Genomic DNA, 15,889 nt, shown 5'->3' on the forward strand with positions numbered 1-15,889 from the left:
GTGGTGTCCAGGTGTGTAGATGGATAAGGGGGCACACGGGTGTGTGGTGTCCAGGTGTGTAGATGCGTAAGGGGGAACACAGTGTGTGGTGTGGAGGTGTGTAGATGGATAAGGGGGCACGCGGGTGCACAGGTGTGTGGTGTTGAGATGTGTAGATGGATGGGGGCACACAGGTGCATCGTGTCGAGGTATAGAGGTGTGTCCAAGTGTATGGTGCTGAGGGATTTTGATGGGAGGACCAGACGTGTGGGAAGCAGGGCGTGTGGGTGCCCAAGTGTGTATTGAAAAGGTGTGGGCCTGTAGGAGGGTGTGTACAGTCCACTGTATGGGAGGGTGGGAACCCAGGTGTGAGTATGTCAGTTTGTAGGTATGTAAGTGCTCAGGTAAGAGGGTTGGAGAGGGCCCGGAGTGGGGTGTGTGGTTTGGAGGGCACAGGGGTGTGTGTGAAAGAGGTGGAAGTGGAAGGGGCAAAGGTTGAGTAGGTGAGTGGGCAGCACAGGAGTGAGGAAAAAGGCACGTGGGTGTCCAGGTGTGTAAGAAGGTGGGCGGTGGACCAGGTGTGGGCACATAGGCCCGTGCGTGTGAGGTGGTGCCGGAGTGTGGACAGGAGGGCGTGAACGTGCCCAGGTGTGTGGCTGTGCGTGTGTGAGGTGATCCGCTGAGCGGTAAGGGGATTTCCAGGTGTGTCCTGAGGGACAAGTGAGTGTGAAGGTGACAGGGTGTGTGCTGAGGGGCTGTACAGATGTGGGGCTGTCCTTCGATGTGGTAGGGGGTGGTGTAGGTGTGAGGTGGTCCAGGTGTGTGCTAAGAGACTGTCCAGGTATGTGTGGGAAGGGGCCTGCAGGTGTAAGACGGCACCGGCGTGAGGGTGCCCAGGTGTGTGGGAAGGTGGTGTCTGAATGTCAAGGTACCCAGGCGTGTCATCAGGAGTTGTGCAGGTGTGTTTTAAGGGGCCGTGTAGGCCTGGGCACGCCCAGGTGTGTGTGGCAAAGGGCTGTGTGGGTGTGAGTGGCACCCAGGTGGGAAGGTACTCAGGTGAGAGGTGAGGTGGCGTGCAGGTGAGTGGGCTTGCATCCGTCAAGAGATCTGCGTGTGTGTTCACCAGGGGCTCATGCGACAAGGCCTGAGACGCCGGATTGGGGCTGGTGGCCGAGCCTGCAGGTGTGTGCGATCTGAGGGGTGTGGATGTGCAGGCCGGGAGGGGACGCCCTGCTGGCTTGTTCTGAGATCCGTGGAGTGACAAGGTTCTGATCTCTGGGCACGAGGCTGGCCCAAGGGGCCGGAGACCAAGGGCCGAGTGCCAGGGGGAGGTTTGTGCTGTGGCTGATTGGGGTGTGTGGGGCGCACAGGTTGTCTGGAGTCTTGCCCCTGTGCCTGAGAGAAGGGAGGCCTGGATTTCAGGGGTGCTGCGTGAGTGGATCCCTGGGGTGCCTGAGGGAAGCGAAGGGGTCTGGGAGCCACAAGTAACTGGCATTTTCTCCCCTCCACGCTCCTAGATTGTATCGGCTGTGCACTATTGCCATCAGAAAAACATTGTACATAGGGACCTGAAGGTGAGTCAACACTAGGCCCTATAGCGCCTGGCTTCCCCGCAGCCCCCACCTCTCCTCACCCCCTCCCTCAGCACCCAGAGGCCTGGATTTCCCCAGGCCTTTGTGTCCAGCTCAAGGCCAGCAGATAGGGATGATGGTAAGGGTGGGGACCGGAGGCGTGGGCTGAGGGGACAGCACGGAGTGCCCTAGAACAGTCACACGGTTACACGGGCACCAGGCAAGGACGCCGGACGCTCGCAGCCACTGCTGCCTTGTTGGCTCTCAGGCTTTAGAACATTCTGGAATCCTTGACCAGCCATTTAGATTTTAGAGCCTGGGAGTCCCACTGCCTTGGGAAATCTTATTATCACAGGAGCCTTAGAACTTGAGAAGAACTTTCTAGAGATGTGCTGGGTTCCTGGACCCTGGTGGCACAGGGTTTGAGGTGCTCAGAACCTACATTGATCCCTAATAGGGAAGAATTACCTGACTGGAGAGGGCTGGATCCCCTCCACACCCCCTCACAGAGTGTACAACCTGTCTCTGAACTTCTCTTAGATCGGACAGGTAAACCTTTGGTTCAGATCACATCAGATCATACTGGCACTTCTTAAGCACCTACTGTTTACCAGCATCTGTGTGTGAAGCAGAAACCAAATCCACTGCTATTATACCGATTCCAGCCCATAACGGACCCTCTAGGGGGTTTCAAAGGCTGTAAATATTTTTTAAATGCAAAAAAGTATTTTTTTTTTAATTTTTTTTAATAATTTTTGTGTGTGTACTGTCAAATTAGATCTGACTGGCACAGGAGGAGATTGTCCCTCCTTCTCCAGCAGAGCATCTGGTGGATTTGAACTGCTCGCCTCTGGGATTGCAGTACAGCTTCTTGCCACTAGGCCACCAGAGCTCACCAAAAGTATTTTTTTTAAATGCAAAATATTTTTTTATTTAAATGCAAAAAAGTAAATGCAAAAAGTTATTTTTTATTTTTATGAATGAATTTCTTGTTCAGTAAAGGTTTAATGAATCCTATCAGCGTTTCACATAAGGAGTCCTAAGCGTTTTATTTTTTATAGCATTGAGTAGCTTTGATGAGTGTAATTAATTAATGACAATCTCTAGGCTATACATCTTAGAGGCTGTGGGCTCTCTTTCTCACAAGGAATCGGGGGTAGATTTGAACAATTGGTTGGCAGCAGAAAACTTGACACACACCATGCCACCAGGGCTTCTGGCCGAGGGCTTTGAGAAAAAATGCGTTTCACACCCTCTGCAGCGAAGGGACCAGGCTAGTTTTTACTATCATTCCAGCCCACGTTAGATGGGCACTTTGGTAAAATCTGATCGGAGATAATGAGACAGGGACCCCATTGCTCAGTCGGCATTGCGTTTTGGTTGGCTGGCACGGGACGTCTGGCCATGATCATCTGTGAAGCGGACAAAAACCTCACAATTAATGCACTTACGTGTTACTAAATTGTGACACATTAAAAAAATGGACGTGGCAATTGTGTTAATTTACTCTTATTATAACCATTTATTATAAACAGAGTTAAAAGTGAATGATGGGAAAAATGAAGTGAAAAAGAAAATACAAGCGCCAGTCTCTAGAAGATGATTCAGCCTGGCCTGTCTCTTGTCAAAGTGTTCTAGAAGTTTCTAAATGTCCACTCTTTCTCTTCCTAACTTCCATGTCCCGCCACACCCTCTTTTGTTGTTGGGTGCCTTTGAGTTGTCTGCCGTGACTCACAGTGACCCTTGGACAACAGGACCAAGCCCTGCCCCGCCCTGCGCCATCAGTCCCTGCCGTGCTCACATGCATTGTGACTGGCACCGGGTCATTGCGTCTCGCGGTGGACGGGACACTCCGTGCTCTTTGTCAGAAGCACAGTTCGAAGGCTTGATGTTGCCTTGTAGGTGTGCAGTTGATGGGATGGTGAGCTTTAAGCTGGAGGGAGGACGCCTCCTGACAGAGGGCGCTGGCAGTGGCCACAAGAAAATCGTGGGTGTCGGGTTGGGGCCACAGGGAGACCCAGTTAACCTGAAGTTGGGGTAGACTGTAGAGGATCAGATGGGGAGAGGGGGACCTGGAACTGCTGTGAAGCAGGTTCTGGGGTGCTATGCAAGTAAACCTGGAGGCAGGGAGGCGTGTGAGGAGACCAGAGGTGCCGGGCACTAGACCAGGGTCAGACGTGGGCGACGTCTTGGAGGATGGGCTCTATGAGTCTCCAGTCAGGAGAAGAGATGAGACAAGCAGTCAGAAACCCCCTCCCGCTCTGCCTTGGACGAGGCAGGCTCGGCGTGGACCTCAGCTCAGCCACTCACTAAGGGCTTGAGGTGACCTTACTAACCTGCTTCTCCTGGTCTGTGAAAAATGGCCAGAAAACCCCACAAAGACATTAAATAGCAAAAGCAATATGAAGCAAATATTGAACATGGCTATGTTCCTGACTCTATTCCGTGCACTTTCCTCCGATCCCCTGGCCACCAGTGAGCTACCAGCCCAGACCCGCTTGCTATCCAGTCCTCCTGCCCCGTGGGAAGCCTCTGTCACATCCTCTGTGAGGATGGTCGAAGCGCCCGCACTGCTCACTGAGGCTGGCAGTTCCAGTCCACCTCGATACTGTCTGCATTTATGGGTGGAGACGGCCCATCTTTCACCCGAGGAGCCTTTGGTGGATTTGAGCTGTCGACTTCTTAGTCAGTGGCCCAGCACTTATACCACCAGGTATACCACCAGGGCTCCTCCCAGTGAAGCAGGTCCTTTGATCATCTTCAGTCTACATGGAGGGGAACTGAGGCACAGAGCTGTCTAGTAACCTGCCCAGAGTCACACAGTGAAGGGATTGGGGAGCTGGGGTTAGCACTGGGAATTCCCCCAGGAAGCTCTTAACCTTAGCTCGTCATACAACCACCCTCATCAACCCAGAGCCTGGGAGGGAGCCCTGGTGGCTTTAATGGTAAGAAGTTGCACTGCCATCTCAAAGGTATGAGGTTCAAATACACCTGGTGCTCCGTGGGAGAAAGATGTGTGGTCTCCTCTCGTGTGATTTATAGCCTCTGAAAACCAGCTTGGAGGCTCAGCCATGAGTTGGTTCTGACTTGATAGAGCACAACAACAATAACAAGAGCCTCTGTTACCTAGTCTGGAAGGTGTTGCCCTGGTAACTCGGAGGCTTCGCCATCCAGGTTCGAATCCACCAAAAGGTCTGAGGGGAAAGATGGGCAGTCTCCTCCTGGGCAATTTACAGCCTCAGAAACCTAGTGGCAGGTGAGCTGGGAGTCAGTTCCAACCCCACAGCATTGATTTTGAGTTTTCTGAAGTATGGCAAAGAAGACCTAGTGCTGCCGTGGAACTTAGAGACATCAGCTGCCAGTCACAAGGTCGACAGTTCAAACCCACCAGCCACCAGCTGCTCCCCAAGGAAAAAAGTGGCATTGTGCTTGTATAAATATTACAGCCACAGAGACCCAGCGATTCTGCAGGATCCCTCTGATTTGGATTAGACTCGATGGCAGTGGATTTGGTTTGGGATTCATACAGACGAGGAAACTGAGTCATAGACAGGAAGCAGCCTGTCTGAGGTTAGACAGCCTGGGGCCAGGACTGAGAGCCCATCCCGGGGGGCCAGCTCCTGCCCACCATGCACGACCACATGGGATGTATGCCAGTGTTCCACCCTCTGCCCTCTCCTCTCCCCTCCCAGGCCGAGAACCTCTTGCTGGACGCTGAGGCCAACATCAAGATCGCCGACTTCGGCTTCAGCAACGAGTTCACACTGGGCTCGAAGCTGGACACGTTCTGTGGGAGCCCCCCGTATGCCGCCCCCGAGCTCTTCCAGGGCAAGAAGTACGACGGGCCGGAGGTGGACATCTGGAGCCTCGGCGTCATCCTGTACACGCTCGTCAGCGGCTCCCTGCCCTTCGACGGGCACAACCTCAAGGTACCGCACGGGACCGGGCACTGCGTCTTGCTCTCCGGGAGGGGTCTTCCGGGCCCCTGCAGTCGGTTGCCACCTTCCCCACACCTCCTTGAAGGGGTCCAGAGGGACAGGTTGACCTGAAGACATAGGCAGGACAGGGTCCCCGCTGCCCAGGCTGCCGCACCATGCCTGTCGTAGCATGGGCTTTGCAGCCAATGGGTTCACACCTGCCCCCTCGTGAATGTGAACTGACCGCCTAGTGTGTCACGATATGCCTTTGGGTTTGCACACACAGCAGCGAGTGAACATTGTTGTTGGGTGTTGGTTCCAGTTTATAGTGACCCCATATGCAGAGTGAAAACACCCAGAGTGCATGAGAGGAGGGCTCATCACCATCACCCTTGGTTCCAAGGAGCCTCCTTGCTGCACTTTTTCCAAGACTGATTTATCCATTCTTCTGGCTGCTGGTAGTATATATTCGATGCTCTTCGTCAACAACATAATTCAAATGCTTCGTTCTTCTTGTGCCTTTTTTACTCATTTCTAGCTTCCTCATGAGTGTATGTTGTTGTTGTGTACCATTGTGTCAGAATGGACTTGTAACTAATCTTCCAGCGTGTTTTCAGAGGCGAGAGCAGCTGGTGAATTCAAACTGCATGCCTTTGGGCTGGCAGTGCAAATCCTTAGAACGAAGCCACCAGGAGCTCCTGAGCACACACAGGACAATTGAAAATGTGTCCTGGGTCAGGCACACCTTAGTCTTTACAGTTGCATATTTGCTCTAGCACCTTGTTTGAGTTCTTGTGCAGCAGATTTACACCATGAAGTAGATCATTTTTCCCTGGGCCCTGATTGTGGATCTAAGCCAGTGAAATCCTTGACAGCTTCAGTCAGTACTGACTGTGTAAACAGACAGAAATCCTGACCCCCTCATAGTGCTGCAACACGAAGAGGCATTGCAAACATGAGGTTAAGTGGAAAAGTCTCTGGGTAGCGCAGGTGATTAACACGCCCAGCTGCTGACTGCAAGGTCTGTGGTTTGAGTCCACCCACAGGAGCCTCGGAAGAATGGCCTGGCTGTCTTTCTCGGAAAATAATCAGCCCTTGAAATTCGTGCAGAGCACACGGTTCAACCCTGTGCACTTAGTCACGAGGAGGGGAGTTGAGTGAGTCGTGATAGGTCACCAGGATGTTGCAGGGAAGGCCCCCTTTGGGCTGCCTGGTGCCTTGATGTGAGTGGGTGCAGGTGGGGGGTTTCCCGCCGCAGGAAGGTTCTGCCCGGCAGTGCAGCCCCTGGTGACAACAGTGATTTGAAAAGGGGTCAGGGAAGTGCTGACCCAGGAGAGGGCGCCAGGGCAGAGATTTGAGTGAGGAGGAGGAGGAGAAGAAAGGAACCCCCTTCTTACCATGTCCTCAGTCCCTCCGAGCCTCAGTTTTCCCTCTGTTCGATGATCGCCCCCTCGTGAGAAAGACACAAGGGTCCACTTAGCTAGCGTACAAAGTCCTCACCTAGCGCAGCACCCGACCCTCAGAAGGGACCCACAACTGGGAGCTCCTTTTGTAGAATAAATATTCTATGCCCAATGCTGTCAGCAGGAGACGCTTCAAAAAAGCCAAGTTGGGGTCCCCCTGCCCCAGACCCTGATCACGTCTGCTTTTCCTAGTTTCCAACTAGCCACACCCATCCTGTTTCGGTTGGAGGAGGCGTGCAGCTCCCTCCAAGACCCTGCCTCTGTTGTGTCCTTGCTTTGTGACCTTAGGGAAGCCTCTTTCTGAACTTCCTTTTCTCATCTATAAAATGGGAACATTAAAAGGATGCACTTGTAGCCCTGAGACAGACACAGTGGAATAGCCTGTGCCCAGGAATTGAACCCAGGAATTGTTGCTTACTGGCTTTGCAACCCTGAGCAAGTGACATAACCTCTCTGGGCCTTGATCTTCCCATCTGGAAGATAGGTATAGTAACTCTGCTCCCTAACCATTGTTGGGAGAATCAGTGTTAGATACTTCTACTGTGCTTGGAACTCAGCTTGCCTCAGAACGGACTGCCTTCCAGTCGATCCACACTCACATCGACCATGCACCTGTGTTCCGAGGCTGTAAATATTTCTGGGAGCAGACTGCCTCATGGTTCTCCCAAGGAGCAGATCGCAGATTTGAACTGCTGACCTGTTGGTTTGCAACCCAGCATGTAATGCACTGAGTGCATCACTAGAGCGCCTTCTGAACATGATAGGTTTTGTGAAATATTCATGAGCCGTTGGCTGCAAAGATCTGTAGACCCGGGACGCTCCCAGGTGCATGTCTCCAGGGCTTGGAGGAGAATGCCAGGGACATGCCACCCCAAGAGGGTGACCCCCCCCTCCATGTGCCTCCATGTCCATTTTCTGTTGTCTCCAGTTCTCCAGTTCCTGAAAGAGCTCTAGTGTGGTAACTGGTTAAGTAGCAGGCTGCTTATCAAAAGGTGGGTGGTTTGAACCCACCCTGGGAGAAAGACGAGGCAGTCGGCTTCCGTAGTTAGCTTCCTGCTTTCGGGACCCTATGAGCAGTTCCACTTTGTCCAGTAAGGTCTGTAAATGCGAAAGTCATTGCCGTCGAGTCGCAACCGACCCCGAGCTGGCCTTCCAGTGGGTTTTTGGGAGGCAGTAAATCACACCTCTCTCAGCTTTGAACTGTCAGAGGCGTGGGCTTGAGGTTAGCAGTCAGCTGCCTACAAACTGCACACCAGAGGTCCCTGCGGGTCAGAACGGACAGGTGGCCCCCTCCTGGTCTGCCACAGTCTAGGGCATGGAACGACATCCTCACCAAACCCAAACTGGGACCCACTGCTGTCCAGGCAAGCCATTTGGTCTCAGTGACCCTAAAGGACACAGTACAAGTTCCCCATAGAGTTAGCGAGGCTGTAAATCTTAACTACAGCAGACTGCCATGTCTTTCTCCCATAGAGCAGATGGTGGGTTTGAACCACTGACCTTCCAGTTAGCTGCTGACTGCCTTAACCACTGGACCTAACGCCAGGGTTCCTCTAATAACTACCCATAAACTCATTTCTATCCCGGGGCATCGTTACAGGATGGGGACCCTGAGCTCTGCTTACAGATGAGACGGAGGCCCCAGAGACCAACCACTTGCCCTCTTCCTCTTTCATTAGGCTTCGAGAATTGGCCTTCTCTGTAAAATTTCGTTGGAGTGAAAAATCATATTGTTAAAAATATTCTTTTTTTAAAAAAAATGCTGTGTTAGGTATGACGTTCCCATTTTTCAGGTAGAATACGAAAGCCAGAAAAATGAATGGGGTTTTGCTTACCTGGTCTGGGCCATTGGTTCTGTAAGGAGTTGGGTGAAGGTGAATGTATATGATGTGCGTGTGTGTGTGGTACGTATGTGCATGTAAGGGCGCTTTCATGGTCTGATGGGTAAAGAGTTGCACTGCCAACCCAAAGGCAGGCAGTTCAAATCTATCTCCAAGGGAGAAAAACTTGCTAGAGGGTCACCTAAGAGTTGATTCTGACTTGACAGCACGTAAGAGTAACAGCATATGCTTTTAAAGTATGAGAGGCTGTGGGTGGTTTATGTGTTGTTTATGTGGAATATGTGCATGTGTGTATCTGATATGTGGGTGGGTGGTGTGTGTGTATAATGTCTGGTATGTGTATTTCTTGTGACCTGTGCTATGTGGTGTGTATATTGTTTATGTAATGTTTGTGATGTGTGAATGTGGTGTATTCATACATGATGAGCATGTGTTTTATGTGACGTGCGTGTGCCATCTGTACTTAGGTGTGTGGTGATATGTGTATTTTTTTTATATATATATTATTATTTTTTGTGCGTGTACCATCAAATCAGATCTGACTGGTACAGGAGGAAATTGTCCCCCCTTCTCCGGCAGAGCATCTGGTGGATTTGAACCGTGTACCTCTGGGATTGCAGTATGTGTGTGTATTTTTATGATACTGGAGCTCTCTCTGGTGGTCTAGCAGTACGGAGTTGCCCTGCCAAGCCAAAGGCACACGGTTTGTATCCAAGCTGCTCCGAGAGAGAGATGGGTCATCTCCTCCTGTCCAGTTCACGGACGCCGAAAACCCCCTGGCGGGTCAGCTGTGAGTCACTTCCACCTCAGTGGCCCCTGAAAACAAGAGCATGGTGGATGTATTGTGAGTGTATCTGTGGATAGTGGATGTCTGTGTATGAGGTGTGCGTGGGGACCTGGTGGGGCCTGGGGAGGAGGCCGGCCGGGCGAGTGACCCTCACCCAGTGCCGTCCCCCCCAGGAGCTGCGGGAGCGTGTCCTCCGAGGGAAGTACCGGGTCCCCTTCTACATGTCCACTGACTGTGAGAGCATCCTGCGGAGATTTTTGGTGCTGAACCCAGCAAAACGCTGCACTCTTGAGGTGAGCCTTGGCCCCACAAATCTTGCCTGCCCCCCACTCTGCCCCCACCTTTGGAGATCCACTGGGGAGGCAGGGTATAGACTTGAGCCCTCCCTGATGCCCCCACAGGACTCCCCCACACCCTGCCAGGCCGGTAATTAGCTAATGAGCTCCTAGCATGATTACAGGGTGCCAGGGACCCAGATGCTGCGGAGGAGGGGGGTGGCATCAGGATGCTCACGGGGAACGGGGCGCCGGGAGACACCAGGGCTCAGACAGCCCTGGATTCTGGGATATGAGGCCTCGAAAGTGTGTGGGGAGGTGCCCCAGGACAGGGAAGCTGCATTTCTCTGTACTTCACTTTCTCTTCACCCGTTTCCTCTTCCCAACCCCCACAGCAAATCATGAAAGACAAATGGATCAACATCGGGTATGAAGGTGAAGAGTTGAAGCCATACACAGAGCCCGAGGAGGACTTTGGGGACACCAAGCGGATCGGTAAGGAGCAGGAAGGGTGGGGTCCCACCTCCTTGGGGCCATGAGCCTTGGAGCCATCATGCAGGAGTCCTCAGCACCCACTCCCCTTGAGGAAGCATTCAAAGAGCTTTCAAGGCTGTTTAGAAGGCTAGGGGAAAGCTGGGCCTCCAGTCACAACATTTAGCTGTGTGACCCTGAGCAAGTGGCAGTCCCTCTCTGTGCTTTTACTTACTCATTTATAAAATGGACATGGGAGGAGGCTTGGGGGTGTAGCACTTGGTGACACTTGCAACAACAGAGTCTTCTGTACAAGAAGCACAGGCTCAGCTGCTGACCTAAAGGAGATGGTTCAAACCCACCCAGAGGACCATAGGAAGAAAGTCCTGGTGTTCTGTTTATGGAAAATCAGCTCTTTAAGACTCTCTGGCACCCTTGTTTTTTTCTGCACATGTGGGGTCACCATAAGTCTGAATTAACCTGAGGCAATTGTTCTTCTGTTTGGGTTTTTTTTTGTGACTCGTTTTTAAAACAGTCATAATCATTGAACCAATCCCTGAGGTTGTTTTAAAACCAAAACAAACCCAGGCACAAACCTGTGGCTGTCACATCAGTTCAGACTGAGAGCAAACCCACAGGCAGAGTAAATTGGCCCCACAGGGTTCCCAGGGCTGTGCAGCTTTATGGAAGCAGACGGCCTCATCTTTCGCCGCAAGGAGCACCTGATGGGTTTGAACCACTGACCTTTCAGTGAGCCATCAAATGCTTTAACCACTATGTTGTCAGGGTTTCTTTTCAGAGAGCTATTAGGAATCTCAAAAGAGCTCATTTACTTAAAGGGCCTGGTATGTACTAAGTGCACATTGGCTTGTAATATTTAAAACAAGGTAAAGGAACAATAAACACCACATCGAAAATCCTGAGCTTGTCCGCACGGTGTGAAGAGTGTCACTAATGTCATTGAACACCGTGTGTAAAAATTGTTGAATGGGAAGCTTATCTGCTGTGTGAAGTTTCACTGTAAACACAACCAAATTTTTGTCACACAGTGATTCTGTAAATAGTTGAGCACACATTGTTGATGTTCAGCTCATTTTAAGAACCTCTCACCTTGGCTGGGGCCTCACCTGCCCACCCCTTTGCATCCTGGTCCCTCCAGCTTGAAGTCTGTGCACTCCTGTCCCATGAAGAGTCCCTTGGAACCAGCCAATAACCCCTAATTCTACATTAACTGGAGAATTGATAAGGAAACTGAGGCCATCGCCAGAGCCTGGCTGCATCAGTCTGGATTTTCATGGTTGGAGGCAACAGTAAACCCAAATCCAAGCTGTTTAAAGAGGATAATAATAACAGTAATGTCATTTTATTAGCCATCACCCTGATATTGACCCCATACACAACAGAAATAAATGCTGTCTGGTCCTGCCCCGGCCTATGACTGGTTGGAGATCAAACTGTTTTGATCTGTGGAGTTTTCAGGGCCTGATTTTTAGTAGATTGCCAGGCTTTTCTTCCTAGTGTGTCTTTAGTCTGGAAGCTCCACTATAAGTTGCACAGCATCATGGAAACAGGCAGGCTTTTATTGATGGTCCCGTGGCGGCTGCTGTGAGGGGCCAGGACACCAGGGATTCTGTCACTTTATCACCACGAGTGAGTCACAGTAATAACACAGTGAAATATAAGAAACTGACATCTTTGAACATCAGCAATTTTATATGGTTTGCTGTAATAGTAATAATATATATCAATTCATTTCACTGAAAAGACCAGCATTATGGAGGCTTCAGGTGTAGCAGGATCCAGGTGCCCACAGACCGTCATTGACAGTTCTCACCCATAGAAATAAGCTGGCCACAGCTCATCCTAGTGATGTTTCAGTAGAAGCCCGAGGCTAGTGCTTATTGGTTACCTCTGAACCAATCCATGTGACTTTGGGCGTGGAGCACTCTGATTGGCCTGACCTGATTTATATATTCACGCTTGGAACCTGAAGAGGATGTGCGTTGATGGCACAGACAGTTAAGTAGAGGTTGGCAGTTCAAGTCCACCCTCGGATGAAAGGCCTGGCAATCTGCTTTGCAGAAATCATGCTTGAAAACACTGGGGTATTGTTCATTGTGATGATTGATACACACTGGAGTGACCATAAGTCAGAATTTAACTGTGTTTTTTTTCTCTTGGGGGTGAAGTGATGGAGGACTGGGAGCAGGCTGGGGCCAGTCAGTTGATTGAGGAGGGATGGACTATTCTCCCAAAGAAAACGTGAGGCAATGGATACTGGACAGGCCTTAGTGACCTGGCTCAGAAATGGCTTTTTAGTAGATTGCCAGGCCTTTCTTCCGAGGGTTGGTCTGGGGAAACTGACCCCCCTCTCTCTCCATCCGACTCCCCCAGAGGTGATGGTGGGCATGGGCTACACTCGGGAAGAAATCAAAGAGGCCTTGACCAGCCAGAAGTACAACGAAGTGACTGCCACCTACCTCCTGCTGGGCAGGAAGACTGAGGTCAGAGGTCACATCGGGTGTGCATGGTCCAGGGTGGAGGGACTCGGGACAGATGGGCCAGGGACTGAGGCTCTGTGTCTTCTTGCAGGAGGGTGGGGACCGGGGTGGCCCAGGACTGGCCCTGGCACGGGTGCGGGCGCCCAGCGACACTACCAACGGGACAAGCTCCAGCAAAGGTGCCAGTCACAGCAAGGGGCAGCGGACAGCATCCTCCACCTACCACCGCCAGCGTCGGCACAGCGACTTCTGTGAGTCTGGCCCCAGGCCCTCTGCCCTTGCTAGCATGTCAGCGACTTTCAAGAGCAGAAATTTCTCTTGTATTTCTTCTCTTCTCAATGCCGTGGCATTGGTTCAGAGTCTTAGCAGACCCTCTATCAGGTTTCCGAGGCTGCCTGTCTTCTCCCAAGGAGCCGCTGCTACGTGCATATTGCCAGAGAAATGCAGCCATGGGCTAGCAGCACTGCTGTCCGCTGCACCACCAGAGCTAGCTTCTCATAGTTTAGAGGGCAAAAGGTGCAAATTAAATTAGGGTCTTGGCTGATGTACCTTGTCTGTACCCATCACCCGCTGCTGTCATTTGAGTCCAGCTTATAGCAACCCTATGTTGTTAAGGAGCAATGCCATTAGCTTGAGGACTAAGGTACACCTGATTCAGGCCATCATCTTTTCAGTCATTTGCTATATTGCTGAGGGCTGGACTGTGAATAAAGATAACAGTAGAAGAATTGATGTCTTTGAACTGTGTTGTTGGAGAAAAGCACTGCATAATCCATGGACCGCCAGGAGAACAAACAGATAAGTCTTAGAAATGGTGCTTCTTGGAGGCAAAGATGATAAAGCTTCATCTCACATGTTTTGGTCGTGTTACTTGGAAAGGCTATTCATTGGAAAAGGGACACGCTTGGGAAGGTGGAGGGATGGCAAAAGAGAGGAAGACCCTCAACTTAGTGGCTTGACACAGTGACTGCAGCAAGAGGCTTGAGCGTGTTAGAGATTGTGACGATGGCACAGGGTGGGACAGGGTTCAGATCTGTTTGTCACAGGGTTGCCCTGAGTTGTACTGGACTCAGCAGCAGCATCTAACAACATGTTGTTATGAGCCATGGAGTCAGAACTGACTCACAGCTAACCCTCTGGCTGTGGAGGTTATCAGAGGCTGTAAATCGCACAGCAGGAGATTATTGCCCATCTTTATCCCTCGAAGCAGCTGGTGGATTGAACTGAGTGCCCCTAGGTTGACGGTACAGCTTCCTGTGACACCTCTGTAGGACGGGGCTTTTCCTAGGGATTCCGAGGGCCTGTTGTTTCAGAAGCCCATCCTGCTTCTTAATCTTCATCGGGAACCATAGATGATCCTGAGGGCACTCGGGTGGAAAGAGGGCTGTCAGGAAAGAAACATAGCCCTCACCAGGGTGTGCCAGGTCCTGCCCCTGGCCCCGTCATCATCATCACTGTTTTCATCAAGCCATTCCTCTCCCCTGGGACTCCTTTTCCTCATCCATATATAACACATTAGCCCAGAAAGTCCTAAGAAATGTTTGACAACCTAGAGTTAAACCAGAAAAAGAGAACCGCTGCTGTTGGTTGAGCTGATTCCAACTCGTGGCAACCTCGCCGGGTAGAGCAGAACTGACAGGTTTCCAAAGCTCTCGTTACTTCTCCCCCTCGGGGTAGGTGGTGGATCTGAACTCCTAATCTTTTGTTTGGTAGCCACCTGTTTTAACCACTTCACTACTGGAACTCCTTAGTCTCTAGTTAGAACATTAATACAGTCAAGAAAATGGACTTAATGCCTGTCTGTCTGAGTAAACTATGTTTCTTTTAAAGTTTACAGAGACTTTGGATTTCTGTTCATCCGCTGTTGCGAACTATCTCTTAAGTGAAGATTTACAAGTCATACTGGTTTTTCATAGGCATTCTGACTTAAAGCAGTAATTGCCATTGATTAATTTGTCTAACCAGATCTTTATTGTGTGTTTTTCCATAGAGTTTCTTTTTTATGGTTTTGTTTGGTTATTTTTTGGGGGGTATTTGTGGATGTGTGTGGGTGTGTATACTGTCTAATTGGATCTGAATGGTACAGGAGGAGATTGTCCCTCCTTCTCCAGCAGAGGATCTGGTGGATTTGAACCACTCACCTCTGGGATTGCAGTGCAGCTTCTTGCCACTCGACCACCAGAGCTCACCTGTTTTTGTTTTGTTTTAAATTGTACTTTTAATGAAAGTTTCCGGAGCAGTTGATTTTCCATTCAGTCATTTGTACAGATTTTGTTTCATGGTGTTAATTACCGTTCCCCCCTTGTAACAGCACTCTTCCCAGTTCCTCTCTGTGATTCTCATTTCCATTTATCCACTATTGGGTTTTCAGCAGTGGATTTTTTTGGAAGTAGATTACCAGGGCTTTTCCTCCAAGACACAACTGAGTAGACTTGAACCACCATCCATTCTGTTAGCAGTCAAACACGTTAACTACTCAGAGACTCCAGTAGTACGTCGTAACCTTTAAAATCTCCACATGGAGACGTTTGGAGTACTAAGGCGTCTTTCATGAAGGAGGGATTACTGATGAGTGCCTAGCTTTGTCACTGTTGTGTTCCATCACTGCTTTTCTGTCATCATTCCATTTCTGGGATTTTAGAATCATTAAGCTTCCTAAGGATTAGTATCTAGAATGTTCTAGAAGACATTTAACCTCCTGGTTCTAGAACTAGTGAAAAAAGCCAAACCCAAGCCCACTGCTGTCAAGTCAGAATCTACACAGAGCACCCTCCTTCAGGCTTCTGATGCTATACATCTCTGGATGAGTTCCAGCAACCAGCTTTTTGTAAAAAGAAAAATTTATTTTTTATTGCTATTTTAACAAAAATTTACAGAAAATTTGTATTCCCATTCATTCATTGTTGCACATTTTCCTCCCTACCTCCCCCCAGTTCACTTCTCTCTTTAAAAAGATTATTTCATTGTTTCGCAGTTTCGTCCCTCCCCCAACCCCCCAGACCAGTTTGTTATGCAGCTTTTATTCTGGACTCTTGTCATGCTCTTTCCCTCATGTGTTTCAATGCAGTGTTCATTATTTATCCC

General features: G+C 50.3%; 1 protein-coding gene across 2 annotated transcripts in view; it reads left to right on the forward strand.

The window, feature by feature from the left end:
• The window catches only part of MARK4 (MAP/microtubule affinity-regulating kinase 4), a 48,393-nt gene that overhangs the window by 16,928 nt on the left and 15,576 nt on the right, over positions 1 to 15,889 (forward strand). For both annotated transcript variants that reach the window (XM_006901227.1, XM_006901226.1), the window contains exons 7-12: positions 1,497 to 1,553; positions 5,243 to 5,479; positions 9,732 to 9,851; positions 10,229 to 10,328; positions 12,699 to 12,808; positions 12,897 to 13,056. In XM_006901227.1, coding sequence (XP_006901289.1) covers positions 1,497 to 1,553; positions 5,243 to 5,479; positions 9,732 to 9,851; positions 10,229 to 10,328; positions 12,699 to 12,808; positions 12,897 to 13,056 — 784 coding nt within the window. The remainder of the gene's footprint in view (positions 1 to 1,496; positions 1,554 to 5,242; positions 5,480 to 9,731; positions 9,852 to 10,228; positions 10,329 to 12,698; positions 12,809 to 12,896; positions 13,057 to 15,889) is intronic.

The sequence above is a fragment of the Elephantulus edwardii genome, unplaced genomic scaffold (assembly GCF_000299155.1).
Source record: "Elephantulus edwardii isolate Elephantulus edwardi_28Jun2011 unplaced genomic scaffold, EleEdw1.0 scaffold00315, whole genome shotgun sequence".
NCBI classification, from domain to species: domain Eukaryota; kingdom Metazoa; phylum Chordata; class Mammalia; order Macroscelidea; family Macroscelididae; genus Elephantulus; species Elephantulus edwardii.